General features: G+C 45.8%; 1 protein-coding gene across 1 annotated transcript in view; it reads left to right on the forward strand.

Annotated features, from left to right (window-relative positions):
- The window catches only part of SYNPO2L (synaptopodin 2 like), a 36650-nt gene that overhangs the window by 2627 nt on the left and 18286 nt on the right, over positions 1-15737 (forward strand). The window contains exons 2-3 of the mRNA XM_005481439.4: positions 10054-10205; positions 12620-13281. Of these exons, the coding sequence (XP_005481496.2) occupies positions 10054-10205; positions 12620-13281 (814 nt within the window). The remainder of the gene's footprint in view (positions 1-10053; positions 10206-12619; positions 13282-15737) is intronic.

Raw genomic sequence — 15737 nt, forward strand, 5'->3', positions numbered from 1 at the left:
TGCTTGAGTCGCTCTTGCTGTATCACACAGCCCTTCACAATTCCTCATCTTACATGAGCTGTGTACACAGTTCATAGTCTTCTTGCCTTTATGCTTTCTAAAGTTTACATCACCATCACCTTTTTATTGTTTCTCTTTATGGATTTTAGGATAAAATTAACCACTGGTTGCTGTTCTTGGTATCTTTTTTTTTTTAATTCTTTGGGTGTGCTGCATGGTTCCTTTGTCCTCCCCTTCCCTTCCCTTCCCTTCCCTTCCCTTCCCTTCCCTTCCCTTCCCTTCCCTTCCCTTCCCTTCCCTTCCCTTCCCTTCCCTTCCCTTCCCTTCCCTTCCCTTCCCTTCCCTTCCCTTCCCTTCCCTTCCCTTCCCATGGGGCCTCTAATTGGTTGTTCTCTCCTAAGGTGTTCACAAGGATGGCTTAAATTATTGGCTTTTTTCAAATTGCAATTAACTCAAAATGTACAGTGAATACATGCATTTGAAACTGTTTTCTAGTTCAAAGTATTCAACTGGCAGTAACAAAATAAAGTATATGAACATGGTGGACGTGGGGTGTGAACCCATTTTTCTACAGACTAAAAGGATTCATAGCTATAGTTTCAACTGTTTCTCCAAGCAAGGGATCAATTCTAAACCTCAGTCCAGCTGCCAGAAAGGGGTAGGAAAGCTGCTCTATCTTCGCATGCTGGATGCAGCTGCCACAGAGCTTCTGTGCCATTCAATAACTCTGTGGCTTATGGGTTCAGGGACACACCTGGAGAAAGAAGCTGGAATTACATCCTTGTGGACAGTCTCTTGGGCTGGATATAACTGGGCATGAGCCTGCAGCGTGCCCTGACAGCCCAAAGGCCAGCAGTATCCTGGGCTGCACCCACAGAGGAGTGGCCAGCAGGTGCAGAGAGGAGATTCTGCCCCTCTGCGCACTTGGAGCACTGCATAAATCTATGGGGTCCTCAGTGCAGGAAAGACCTTTGACCAGGAACAGTCTTTAGGAAAGAAAGAGAACAAACATTAACACAAGGAGCAAAAAGGATCCATAGATAGCAAGATTTTTATTTTAGAAAGGCTGAGGGAAAGTACATGGTCCTCACATGTAGCTGTAACTGATGAAAAAGTTAACCCATTCTGGAAAGAGAGTAAGAGAACAAAACTATCAGGTTCCTGGAGGATTTCTTTGCAGTAAGGATATGTGCATCAAATGCTTTCAAAACAAAACAAAACAAAATGTAAAATAGCTAGTCTGAGAAAAGTTGTAAGCACTAATGCTATTAATCAACCAAAGTAGAAACCTAACATGAAATTATATTATGGAAATAATTTTTATGAAGATGAACAGGACAGTTTTAGGATAGTGAAAGTACATGCAAACCTGCCTTTAAGGATCCTGCTACAAAACAAGACTTATTCAATGAGAGGCAAACATGGTTACTTTCTATAAAAAGCAAGAAAGGCACTTCTACCTCCAGCACAAGTACTAGTAATACTGACAAAATAGAGGAAACTGAGTCTTTACAGCTGGTACTGATAGTAGAGGCAAAGGACCTGGGCATATTAGTGCATCACCAATAATAAGCCAGCAAAATTATGAATCTCTGAAAAAAAAAGGCAAACATAAACAAATGAGCCTCAGGTTGACATGTCTAACAGAGATAGGACATGTCAGTGACAGTGTTGATATTACTGTCTAATGCACAAGGGGGAATTCACTGGAAATATCATACTTACAGAATCAGCCCCTCTCAAGGAAAATAAATGTAAGGTAGAGCAGCCATAGAAAAGGAGGAGAGAAGAGAAGGCTTCTTTCACCTAGCAAAATATTGAAAGAGGTGACTGCAATCTACAAGTAGATGTTGAGCAAATACCAGCAACACTATTCAAATATAGGTGACAGCATTGACAGCATAGAACAACTAACCAGGAAGGTTCAGCAATGAATTTACAATCAAGAAAAAGAATTTAAAATCTTTTGAATCAGTTTATGAAGTAGAGTAAACAATATGGCCTCTGAAAACTACAGAGGATTGGCCCTGGCAGCTCGAGAGACTCCTTTCATTTGGCTGTTCTGTACAAATACTCTGCAGCACTTAGGGGAATTGTTAGGGGAAGCAGTAACACAGCATTGTATTGGTTCTAAAGCCAAAAGTTTTTTTTTGTTTACGAGCAGTTCACGACCTCCTTTTTAGCTCTCAAATTCCCTCTTTTTCCTTTATGCTTCTCTGCTGATAATTTACTGTTTCTACTGTCTCCTCTGCAAGATATCCTTGCTGCCTGTTTGCCATGTCCCTGCTCCCTGTGCCACACAGCCTGGCTGCTGTGTGCCACTCTCCTGTGCTCATGTGACATGATTCCTGCTGGAGGTGCCAGCTCTAACCCAAATAGGCCTGATGGCGTCCAGATTTGTGAGCACCTTCTCTTCCTCTCCTCTTTGCAGTGGGCAGCCTGTACTTTATCTGTTTTCGCAAATGTTTACTGTCACATATAAAAAAGCACTGCTAGTCTGTAGCAGTCAGTAATGCTGGTTTTGGAGTGCCTCAAACTGCTTTGGGAGTGCTCCTGGACATATTTTATGGCCTGTTGGCACTTAGGCAGGTGCTATGTTTGGCTGCTAGTGAGGGAGGGCACACTGTGGCACCAGTGGAACTTTCCGAGGTTCTGGAAGAATCTCTTGATTCTTGAGAAGTTGCAGTGAAACCACACACGCTCCATCTGTACCTGGTGCATTAAATGTACCTGGGACCATTCTCTGGCACTTGTGCCAGCTGCTACAGACTGTAATGAAGCCCAGCAATTAACGTTTTCTGTTCTTCCAAACAAAATGGCCACATGCCCGTAGGCAGTGGCTCTGGGAATGGTCTGTTCTAGCTCCCAAACTGTGCCTGGGAATTGTTCTGGACAGCAATAGCCAATCACAGCCAAAGATGTGCCAAGGATCATTTCAACATTTTACCACAGTAGTTGCAGTCCAGAGGTCAGGTTCATTCACTGATATTATTCAGCCTGCTACTGGCTAGAACAACAGAATACATCTGTGGAGGGTGAGCCTGGTTTCTGATGTACCTACATTCATACCTACAAGATGACTACAAAGATGTCGCAAGGCACAGGAAGCTCTCTGTACCTAAGTGCCCTAGATCCTTCAGGTGAATGGGATGCTTCTTTAATCCATACTTGTGGCTGATCCTGTCCTTGCTGCTGCAGAACAGTGGTGCTTATCCACCTCAGACTATTGCTGAGAGGCTGCTTTTGGGTTTGTGAGTGCTGTCTTTTGGTGCAGTAACCCACTCTTGCAGTATTTATGAATGCTGTGTTTGATATTTTTTTGCAAACCAAAGTGACCCTCATTCTATCAAAATAATAGCAGGTATGTCTTCTTCTAATTGGCCCTCTCTCAGCATAAATATTGTGGAGGCATAATATACTTAAGACTGTTGCTGTTCAACAATTAGAAGTAGCTGAAAAGATCCTTCTGTTTTGAGAAGGGTTTTTATTCAGGGCTTGCAAATGCTCATGGCCCCTTAGAATACAGTATCAGCATGCAATGCTAAGGCTGGAAACACCTCGTTCTGAAATGTTGGCATCTAACTGTAAATCTTCTATATTTTGTCAGGGATTTCTTAGGGTGCAGCTCCTTGCAGCACTGACTTCTACTTCTTCACAGCACAAACTCCAGTACTTTCCTTGGCTACCTAACCCACTCTTTTATAGCACTCATCCTTACTGGACACAGCTGTGGCCTATTAAGGGCAGGCCTGTTCCTAATCTTTGGTAATTAGTACAGCTGCAACTCCTCAGGGATGAGATTGCCTTCTGCTCTATCTCTATTCTTTTACATTCTATCCCCCCACACTGCAGGACTGAAGCATGTCTCTGGATAACTCTGCCCTGTCCTCAAGCATCTTTCCCTCCTTCTGTCCCAGTTCAGTGCCTGGACCTGTAAAAAGCCATTCTGGTTGCTAGATTTGCTTATGAGCTTCAATTCCATTCAGTTTAGATTCTAAAATCTTTCATGGCACATGAGCCAGGCTAAGCATCTAGAAAAAGGACTTACATGTATAAGCATGTTTTTTCTGAACATTTTGTTGCTTTTCTCACAGCTCCTAAATGTGGAACCTGGTACAAATATTTGACAAATATATCAGTTCCTTCTGAATCCTTGCTTCATATAAAAACCACTTGATATCCTGCTGCTTACTCTGTTGAGGGTAAAATGCTTATCAAGTACTTTTATATATATATTCTAGTACTTGTGGCATTATTCCTTGTCATTGATATTACATTTCAATCACTTTTCAGCTGATTTACCATCAAGTCTCAAATAGCTATGGAGATTATGCCTCTTTTTATCTACCTGGGGCCACCTCTGGCTAGAAACTTGCTCCCCACAATGACACTTGAGCTAATATTTTTTTTGCTTAGGAAAAGAAAGTGGATTGTTTGAGGTTGTTTTTCTCTTTCCTCTCTTCTATAACCACAACAAAAAACTCATTTTAAGGCACTTCATTTCAGTAAGGGAAAACCAACAGAGAGAGAAAACCAACAATCCCTGATTGTTGGTGTTTGTTTTATCAGTTTGTATCCCCTGGTACAAGTCAGAATTAAATCTAGTGCATATAAAAACTTGTTCTTTGTTCCTGCACCAGTACACTCTGGGCAGTAACCTATTTTACAGTAGTCTGACATGTACTTAACCAACTGATCAGCATGAGCATCCTCTTCCACTACCAGCTCTCATTGTTAAACCCTTACCCAGAAGCCACCCAAGTCTGTCCTACCACTTAAGACACATCTTTTCACCACTCTCCCTTGCTGTGTCCATCCCACAAAGTATGTGTTCTCTTCCCTCTTTCTTTATAGAAAGACTCCCTAATTAAGCTTCACTATGGATGACCTGTGAAGTAGCTCTGGGACACCGGACCTGCTTCACCAAGAGGCAAGTCTTCCAGCATCATCTCTTAAGAAGGAACATGATGTTTTGTCAGGAAATTACTGGAACTAACTTCCTGTGTAGTTGTAATGCTTAGTGTAATTATTATGGATATTCTCCTGTAAAATAGCTTCCAATAAAAACATGGCATTGGCATGAGGATGTGATGTTATTTGCTACTTAATAATTAGGCATAGTGAAAGTATCTCACTGGATCTCTGTGTTCAGGTAGGCAACTGAGATAAAGAAAGACTGTTGGAAAATGTCCTATTTCCAGGCCACAGTCCTTTTATGGCTACAGTCTGAGTGTCTTCTCTGAGGTCACACAAAAAGTCATCCAGGTCTTCTGAATCCCACTCTAGCCATCTACCCACTCTAGCCATCTCCTCTCTCTAGCCACAGGATTATCCTTCCTTACACAAAAAGAGTAAACCCTGGCCTTAAATGAAAGCCAAACTGGCCCAATAAGCAAAATGATATGAATACACATCTTCAGAAAGAAGAAGAGATGGAGGGTGTTTGTTTTTGCTTTTGCATCTAGCAACTGCTCTGTTTGTGGTTTGAGCAGGAAGTTCTAGGAGGAGCAGGCCCACATTCTGGTTGGCTCTTGCTTGAGTCACTCCATTTTGGTAGTGCTTTATACCACAAAAAGTAATTTGTTATCTCTCCATGAGAACTCTGTGACAAGATTGCATATCACAGAAGGCTGGGAATGAAATTTAAAGACTGCCAGGTTGCATGGAGTATGGGACCCCATGTCATTGTAGCTTCTGGGGGAAGGGGATGGCTCATTGAGAGATGCATAATCGGTGAGTGGAAGGGCATTGGGTGGGAAGGTGAATTGTATTCAGTATTAAATTCTGACTCAGACTGAGGCTAAAAGGTTTCTGCTGGAAAGATTGTAGGAAATTAAGTGAAGACTGATAATAAAATCTATCTTCCTACCTTATAGGGTGAGCTCTCCCAGTGAGAGGAAGTGGGAGGTGGTTTGGGCAGGCAAGGGGAGAGATGGATGACATGAGCCTACACTGCAAACCACTTCTAGTTACCCACAGCCTACTTCATTACAGAGAAGCTGTGCTGGCCAGCAGGGAGAGTGGTTGCAAAGTTTCAAGACAAGTTCCCTGGGCTGTACTGAGGCAAGATGTGAAGCCACTGAGTTACTATCAGGATTACTCTATTCTTAGCATCCCAGCATGTGTTCAGCCCCCACATACCACTATCTAAATATAGTCGCTACTGAAGGACAGATGTTGCCAAGTTGCATCTGACCCTCTCCTCTCTTGCATTCTGTTCCTGAAAGCTAGGCTGAATTCCCCAAGACACGTCAACAATCAGCATGTCCTTTTGTCTGCCTAGGGCTGTACAAGGAAACCTGTACTGTACTCTTACAGCCTGATCTCAGCCCTGGCCTTCCTGGCCTCTCCTAGCACTGACCTTCCTTTCAACACCTCTTCTTATTCCTTTCCTCCTCAATTATTGCCTTACCATTTTCTTTTTTTTTTTTTTCTGTCTCAGCTGCCTCTGTCCTTTGTCTGATTGAACGTAATCAATGGGAGAAAGCAGGCAAAGTAATGAAAAAAACATGTTTGTATGTGCATGTACATAGTACTGCAAACACCCAAACCTCTCTGACAAGAGCTCTTTTGTCACTATATATCTCCTGCTGAGAGGGCAGGGAGATGGACAATTTTCTGAGTAAATCTCTTCCAGTTTTTCACACAGATTTCTATTTCCAGTAGCATAAATCCATAAGACTCTGAAACTATAGAGTCTTATGAAACTATATGGGATTTCCTAAACCCATCTGAAATCTAACCAGGACATACCTTGACATGAATATGCCATGGGAGAGTGTGTCTGCTGAGGCATGGAGTGGAAAGTCTAACAGTCAGTTACAACAGGCCCACAGAGTTTGTGGGGCTTCTCACACAAAAGGAGAGGTCAATCCTCACCAGTATGTGCTAGAAGGTTGGACAGTGCAATCCCCCAGGGCCAGTTCTGGGGTCAACCCTTACTACTTGTCAGTCTGTCAGTGCTGCTTCTCATTTGCACAAGAAAGCTCTTAAGGTATGTGTTACAGCAAGCAGAGAGGTTTTCTCTTTGAAATACCACTTTTTCCAACTTTTCCCACCTCTTCAGATCAGCTGTTCCAAGCTTTCTGCAGCCTAAGCAGAAGCTCCTGTTAGTGACACTTCATGTGGCTCACTGGGTGCCCAGGAGAGGGCATCTTTTGGACATGGGGAGCATGTGGCTGATCCTGAGGGCAGCCTGACCTTCAGGATGGGCAGGGAGCCTGGCTTTTGGACTGGGCAGCCACCCTGGCCTGGGGCCTCAAAGGCTCAGTGCTGCTCTCGCTGTACTCGAGATGGGCAGGTTATGGGTTGCCATTAAAGTTTCTGCAGTACAGAACTGGCAGTCATGTAAAAACTGGCAGGCTTGTGCTGGTCTCTGTCCAGAGGCTCTGCAGCCTCCAGTACACTGCACCCTGCTGTCATGACTGTGGATTAAGTCCTGTCCTGTCCTTTCTCTGCTTAACCCCTTTGCCTTCCTCCCTGGCAAATGCAGTGGGGTATGGGTTTGGTGTAAAAATGAAGCTGTGGATAGTTCATTTCCCTCTGATAACAGGAGCAAATTCATAAGCTTCCAAGGAGGGTTTATAAATCTGTGGAAGACTGAGCCAGACACATGCTACTTTCAGACTCCATACGTCTCTTCCTGCACTAGAAGAGACCTGGTCCTGTTTTCCCAGAAAGGAATGGAGACATGGAAAACTCCCTCCTGGATTGCAGAGCACTGAAATACCAATAGTTGCTTTAGTGTATATACTTTCTGTCAGTCCAGTAAGATTTGAGCACAGACCAAGCCAGACCCAGCATCCTCACAAACCATGAGAGAAATGCATTGCTTGCTCATGATTGTCAGCCCACGTGGCCTGCTTGAGTCCCACCAGTCTTCTCTGGTATAGAGGTACCTGAAACAGCATCAGGCAGTGTTGGGAGAACAGCCTGGTCCTGCCTGCCTGGGAACCCCAAACAGTTGCCTGCAAAGACTTGCAGTACTGAGGGACTAGAGAATTGCAGAAAATTTACTGTTGCTGTTCTGGCTGGTCACCAGCCTACATCCTTGGTTGGAGTGAGCAGGGAGGAATACCATGGCATGTGAGGAATGCTCTGAGCACCTGCTGACAGCCTTTAACCCCCAATCCCCATGCTTTACAACTGGGAGAGATACTCAGTAAGTATGTTCCCATCCAGTGCTAAGCAGCAAGTACTTGGCTATGGAGCAGCAGTTGGCCTTTTGGGGAATACTGGGAAAGCCTCCTTTTAACCTCTTTTCAACTTCCTAACTCTCTTCATTAGCTGCTGTGTCAGTAGGCAGCACTGGAAAATGGGTCTTCTTTACCTTCTCAGTTAACAGCTGCATCTGGATGAAGTATCAGGAAGCAGCATTTATACTGTAACAGTGGTTCTTCTGCAGTGGTTCATTACAGACCTACACATGCTCATTCCAGGCTTATATTAACAAGGAGGGAGATAAAGGACTAAAATGACAGAGGCTGATGGATGTGGCAGCTGGGATGAGCCAGTCCCTATTTTAAGCATGCAGGCAGGATTTGGGGTCAAGTTGGAAAGGCTACAGAGTGATAAAGCACCAGTGAACACAAAAACAACTTGAAGCAGAGCCCTCCTCTTTCCATCTTCTCCCCCAACACCTCTCAGTCCTGCTGACAGGCTGACCTGGGAGGAGTGTTGCTCTTGTCTGCTCAACACAGGCCAGCAGGGTCAAGCCCAAGGCACTCACACACCCCATAGGTGCAGGGAGCCTGAGCCACCAAGACCAGCCAGTCAGGCCATGGGACTTCCTTAGGGCTCCAGCTCTCTCCTCTCCTGCTCCCCTGCTGCTCCTGCAACAATGATAGGGCAGCAATCCTCCCAATATTCCCTTCTCTTTCCTGAAGCTGCCATGAGAGTGTGGGCAAAGTAGCTGTATGATGTTATAGATGAGTCTGGTGGCTCAAGCAGCAAGGCTGTGAGATATGGACAAAGGCGCCCTGTAGAGTGTTACTGACACAGCCTGTTCACTGCACCCTTTGTTAAACAGCTCTGCACTGATTTGTCTTTCACTTAACTGCGAGATCTGAAGAAATATTGTAGAAGAATCTACAAATAGAGTGTAATAGTACCTTGTTCCTTACTTGCTCTGACGCAGTGATTTTACATAGCTATTCTTCTATGTGAAAAATGAGTACATTATGGGTGCCAAGCTGTCCTACAAGACTATCCCCATTGCTTGCCTATATGGGAGAGATCAGTGGTTTTTGGCTGAGTGGGCATTTGGTTTGCTTTCTTGCTTGCCCTAGCAGAAAGGCTAGGCTGAGTTGGTAAGAAGTTTAACTCATGGATGACAGAATGAAAGGGAGAATAAACACTTGGTGCAAGATGGCCACGAGGGGACAGATCTAGGAGCTTGCCTGGAGACAGTGACTCTGACTCCGTTCTGAGATAAAGCAATGCATATCTTGCACAACTCCTGTTAAGGCTAAAGATTTATTCCAAGTTTACACTTGTGTAACAGGACACCATATAGCCTGATGCAGATGTCCAGAAATACACTGACCAAAGCCATTGGAGCAGGAATGCTTCACACCAGAATATGCCTCAGAACTGCCACCTCTCCCCAGTGTCAGCTTCCCTGAGGATTGCAGAGGCTCTGCATGAGTCAGGGATCATACCAAGGAAGTACAGTAGAGGCATGCAGAAGGACACATGGACATGTGCAGGCATGGTCTGTTCCTTCTCTGAAACACAGACTCCCTAACCAACTTAGGAGACAAGGAACAAGAAGAGAAGACCATGTAGATATTCTTGAGTATTTCATCTGCACTAAAGAACTTCAACGGAGTTGGTGGGCAGGTCAGGCCTATGTTCAGCAGAGTGATTCTTGGAATTAACAGGGATACAGAGACCAAAAGACATAGCCAGGGCTCATCCAACTCCAACCTGTCAGCAGAGTAAGTCTTAGGGCTTATTTTATTCTTTGAGAAATGGAGCAATAGAAGGGCCAGCAACTGCACTAAATAGCTGCTGTTCTTCCCTTCATCCTTATCCTCTCTCCTGCTTTTTCAGATTCGAAAGAGAAGCAAAGCGTGCCGTGGAGGCCTGTGGGAAAATGATGTTCTAGTATCTATCAATGGGAAGTCATGTGCTGGCCTGTCCCATGCTAATGCCATGCAGATCATCGATTCCTCCAATGGCATGCTCAACATCCGTGTGAAAAGGTAACCTGCTCCCAAGTGCCAGTGCTGTGCCAGTGCAGGCAGTAGGGCGCTTTCATCCAGTACACCAGCTGTCCACACCCAGCAGAAACAAGGCAGTCAGGAAGCCTTTGGTTTCACCATACTGCAAGGTGTACTAGGAGGACTTACCCATGTCCAAACCTGGCTAACATGTTGACATCTCAATGTTTTGCTAGGTCCCTTTTTCATGGGAAGAAATATCTAGTTCAGGGGAATACTGGAGATGAAGCTCAAATTTATGGACAAAAAATAGTCCCAGTAATGTTCCCTGTCCTCCCTGTGCTAAGTTAACCCAGTGCGTCAGTGCATGCTGGATGCAGCCCAAGCTATAAATGAGTAATCCTATAAAGGTGAAGGCAGCAAAGCTGGGTGAGCTCCTAGCTAGTCCACACTACTGCCTAAACAGAAGTCACCCTCAGAAAATCAGGCCTTGGTGAAGGAGGCTGGGAGATGTGATCTTCTGCAGTCCTGAAAAGACAGAGAGAGCACTGTGAGCAGTGGGAAGGGGCAGCCACGCTGGTTGTTGTCATCCATAAAGCAGGAGCAGAGGTGGGCAGTGCTCAGAGAAGGAAAGCCTGAGCATGGAGGATCTTCCCCTTGGTTTCAGAAAAAGTGCTGGTGCCTTCTGATGTGCTCACTCTATACCCTAACTGTGAGTAAGTGGGAGGGGTAAGTTCTATACAAGGTGTCCAGAATAGCTCCTGGTCCCCTGCCAAGGCCTTATCTCACACCATTGGAGCCTATCTGCAGCAAACAGGTGCCTGGGCAAATTTTAATCAGTCAAGATCAGCACACTTTGAATTAACAGTGACAAAGGCAGGCTTCTTGCATCCTCTGGATGGAGCCAACACTGAATGGTTTGGAAATAATGAAATCAGTTGGTTTCATTTGGAGTAGTGGAGAAATCATCAAATGTTGTTTTCTTGATCACATGTCTATTCCTACTTCATCTCTACATTCACAGAGAAAACACCAATCATTCCTGTTCAGAAAGGAGAGGTAGCTGGATGACTCTGGAGTGTGTGTATTTCAGAAAAAGAGGGAGAGACATTTACCTGACAGTACAGAACAAGAGAAACTGGCTTACAAGCAGTTATGCTTCTCAGTTACCTGATCAAGTGTTTAAAGAAGAGGAGGGACTGTTCTGTTTCGCTTGTGGAATGTTGAGGTTGCTCCCCAGTGAGATTTCATAATGGCAAATAGTATTAAAAAATAAACTGCCAGAGAAATTCTCCCACCCTTAGATTACAAAAAGTTTGCATTTGACATAAATTAAAATTTTTCACAGTTTAGAACTGGGATCCAAGTCATGAGTTGCACAGCTTTACAGAGGCAATGCTGTCTTGCCTGGCTTAATGGTATGCATGTCCAGAAGGCAAATACATAGGACTCCTTTATAGCTCTTATAAGCCCTGGTGAGTCTGACAAGAGAAATAACAAGTTCCCGGCTCCATCTGTGCAGGCTGGAGTCAAACTGCTGTGGAAATTCAGACTCACTCTTGAGGACAGGGAAGATAGACTGGGTTCTTTTTCAGTCAGCTCAGCCAATTCTCTTTCCCTCTGGAAGCCAGTAGCAGGGTTAACTGCCTCAGTCTGTCTGGCACCTACTCCAGTCATCCCTCCAGATGTCTTACAGGCTTGAAATTGCTATGTCTAAACCAAAGGCAAATGCCACCATGGATTGGGCTGGCCAGCATGACTGCATATGGTTGTCAAAACCCAGGTAACTGACAGCTTGTGAAGCAGCTCCACAGTGAGCAGGCTAAATGTTAGAGTGGTCTTCTACCACCAGATACCATAGTCCTATCCCCAAGGCTTGAGCCTTTATATCCTAAGTATTTGCTATTTACTCCCATGTAGAGATCAGAGCAAACAAATAGCACTGACTTCTTGGGATCTCAGTCTGAACTAAAGCAGTTTGGGGGTGCCAGATCTGCAGATCTGACACAGTCTCAGCTGCAGGAGCAGCTGGAGTGCAGTGTGATAGCTGAGCACCAGCCGTTCTCTGCTGACAAGCTGCAGGCTGAAGGGTTGGTCTCACTATCCTGGGGAATGCTTGCTATGCAGGAATTCAGCTCTCCAGGAGAAATGCCTGGGGAGCTGATTAAGCTTGGTAGATTTTTTATGGTTTTAGGGCATTCTGATTTTTGAATGTTTAACACCTGGTTTCCATAGAGCTGTGAAGCAGAAAATGAGAATGAGAGCACATAGCTGATGTCAGGGATAAGTCTGTCCTTGGCATCTACGCCTCAGGTGTCTGTACCACCTGAAAAACACCTGTAACACTGTCCTATAACACCTGCATGTCCCAGTCCATAGCCCTCTCACTCCAGGGTTTCCTTCCAGTTTAACTGCACAAACCAAACCGCACTCTCCACTTTTCCTTCTCCCCACAGGATAGTTGGTGGGGACCAGACTGGCCCGTGGCTCCAGCGCTCCCCTTCTCCAGGGCAGCGAGTGCTCTCTCCACCATCCGCGCCCAGCCCCTCAGCACAGTTACTCAGCTCTGAAGCAGCCGGAGCCCCAGCCACCACTCAGCCCTCGCAGCCATGGAGGTCACAGAGGCACCTGGAGAGCCTCACGTCCCCACCGGACAGCGAGGCCTACTACGGTGAGACCGACAGCGACGCTGACAACGTGGCGCAGGAGAAGCAGCGCCGCGCTCGCAGGAAGAGCCCGCGCTCCCCGCCGGACAGCACCAGCGGCAGGGCGGACGCGCCTCAGGACGAGGTGTCCCTGTCCGAGCAGAGCGGCTACGAGAGCATGCCCGAGGCTGCGGCACAGGGGGGAGCCGAGCCCGCCGGCTCCGGCGGGGTGGCCAAGAGGGAGATTGTGTGCCTGCCTGGCAGCCGCACGGACACTCCGTTCTCGGACAGCGAGGGACAGCTGCGGCCGCCGTCAGCAGAGGGGCGGGAGCCTTCTCCAGAGGCGATGCTCCTGCCCCACGCCACCAAGGCGATCCGAGCGGAGCGCCACCTCATCCCCATGGTGGGGCCGGTGGAACACCCGATTGATGAAGACCTGACCACCACTTATACTGAGAAAGCCAAGCAGGCCAGTAAGTCCCCTAAACCGCCATTCACCCATGCCTTTTCCTTGTGCTGGATGCTCCTTCCAAAAGCCTGATCCCTGCAAACGCCAGGTGGGTTAGCTCCTCTGGTTTACAAAGGAGTCAAATCTGCCCTGCAGAGACCAGGGCTTCCTGCTGCAGCTTTGGCCCTGGGGTATTCCTCACCCAAGCCATCCTAAGAAATAGAAAAGGTAACTTTGGCCCTGGGCTATTCCTCACCCAAGGCGTCCAAGAAATAGATAAGGTAAAGAATCTGGAGTCAGGGGTCTGGGAGTCACTCACGGAGGCTGCAGCCATTCAACCAGATGTGCTCTAGTACCTCTATGTGCTGGAAAAAGGATGGATGTCACTGGTTTCTTCAACACTTTGGGCTAAGAAGACTCAGGTGACATGATGGTGTCAGGAAATAACTTGGAGGTTAAACTTCCCTGGCTTTCCAGAGATCTTATGGCAGCTGAGTTTGCCCCTTAGCTACCTGTGTGTTAAGCACAGAACACTCATTTCAAGAGGCCCCCAAGGAGCCTTCTGTTCACTTCAGCTCTCCATGGACACACAGGCATGCAGCATTACACAATTAAGGATGATGAGAGATCATTTGTAGAGAGCATAGCTGCAAAAGAGTCTTGTCAGAAACAGATTTATTTCTCTCACTCTGTCCAGTGCAGGGAGGGACTCTTCTACATCAACTTTCCCTGCAGGCATTCACTCCAGCAAGGATGCTCATGTCTGGCTGGCAGCAGCTGGTGAGTTCAGGTAGAATTTATCATTTTTTAGGTGTTGGCAGTGGATGGTTGCCAGCAAGGACAGGCAGGAGTTGGTAAATTAGCTTGAAACAGTTCCTTGTAGCGCCATCCCTGATAGTCAGGACCTTTCCATGTAGAATAAAGTACTGAAAAATGTAGTGTAGTATTTGGGTGTTGGACATGAAGTGACCTTGATTGTGAATATCTTTCCTGATTTCTGATACACATAGAGTATTTCAAGCACAAATATGAGGGCAGAACAAAGTGTTATCTGATTTCACAGTTGTGATCTATCTAGTTGTATTAAAAACAAGGTGAGCATAAATTTATCTTCATATATGTACCTCAGTGTACTATAACTCATTACATTTCTGTGAGCCTGGAAATAAAGTTTTAAAGAAGTGACTTTAAAAAAGTGACAGAATGGAAAAGAGACACAGAAAAGTTACTAGACTGAATCAGAAAGAAGACACGTGGATTCTAACTTCTGATCCTCTGCTTCAAATGCTAGACATTTTACCCAGGACAGATAATACTGCAAGGCAATTACTAAACCTCTATTTTATCTTTGGGCTAAATATTCTTTTATCTGTTCTGCCTAAGGACTCCTGTAGAGGTAACTTTCAAACCTAGGTGCTTCCTTCAGACAGGGCACTGTCCTGCTGCTCTTTCCAGTGTTACAAGGGGAGGCTCAGCTGGGTCCCTTATGTCTTGCTCTGCTGGGCACTGCACCTGACCTGGTGCCTTGCTCTACTTCTTCCTAGTCTTTAGCTCTCATTTTCCTTAGGACAGGAAAGAAATCAGCAATCTCAGCCTCCCTAAAGATGAAGCTATTTTTCCCCCTTTGAATGATGTCCAAGCATGAGGTGAATGTTGAGAAAGGCATGTTCAGCTGCTCCCTGCCACCCGATAGTCCTAGCAGTACAAGAGCAATTGCTTTACATCAAGACTTATTTCCATGGACTGCATCAGTACAGAGGGATCCCAGAAAAACTATGTATTTAATTCAGAGCATTTCTGATGGCAAGATAATATGCCATGGCAGGAGATGATGCAATAATATTGCCAGCTGGAGTTAGGGTTCCCAGAAGCATTGCAGACTGAGGTAATATTTTAATTCTCCTATCACTCCTTCACTGCTCACCCTCTTTTTGGTTTATGTTTGGCCAAGGGTGCCCTTCTGTAGGAGTTACTCTGCCAGGGATGGTAACTCACAGGATGTTTTCTTGTGTTAGGGATCTTACCAGTAAATGAGAAAGCAAAATTCTACATCCTGATCATGCTGGAGCACAGCAGTCATTAAACCAGAAGTGCAGTTCAGCAGCCAGTGACTGTGAGGGAAGCAAGCAAATAAGGAAGAGAGACGGAAGGTGTTCATTATGTGGTGAGCAGAGCTAAAGAACACCCATACCTGGAATAAACACAGTATAAACACAGGTGAAGGATAGGGGACTGCTGAGCTGCCCTGGCTCCATGGGAGGCTGCTTGGACTGGCATGGGGGGACACGGTAGAGCATCTCTTGCCAGAAAGGTGCAGCCTTGGTGAGGATGTCTGGGCTAGCATTGCTCCAGCTCCTACAGCTGCTCTAGGCTCCCATGGAGACAGCAGCATTTAAAGTTCTGTTCCTCTGCATTTCCTCAGCAATATCCACAGCACACCACCCTATACTGGGACACAGACACTCCTGGGTTTTGCTAAAC

Source organism: Zonotrichia albicollis, chromosome 7 (genome assembly GCF_047830755.1).
Source record: "Zonotrichia albicollis isolate bZonAlb1 chromosome 7, bZonAlb1.hap1, whole genome shotgun sequence".
Lineage (NCBI taxonomy): Eukaryota > Metazoa > Chordata > Aves > Passeriformes > Passerellidae > Zonotrichia > Zonotrichia albicollis.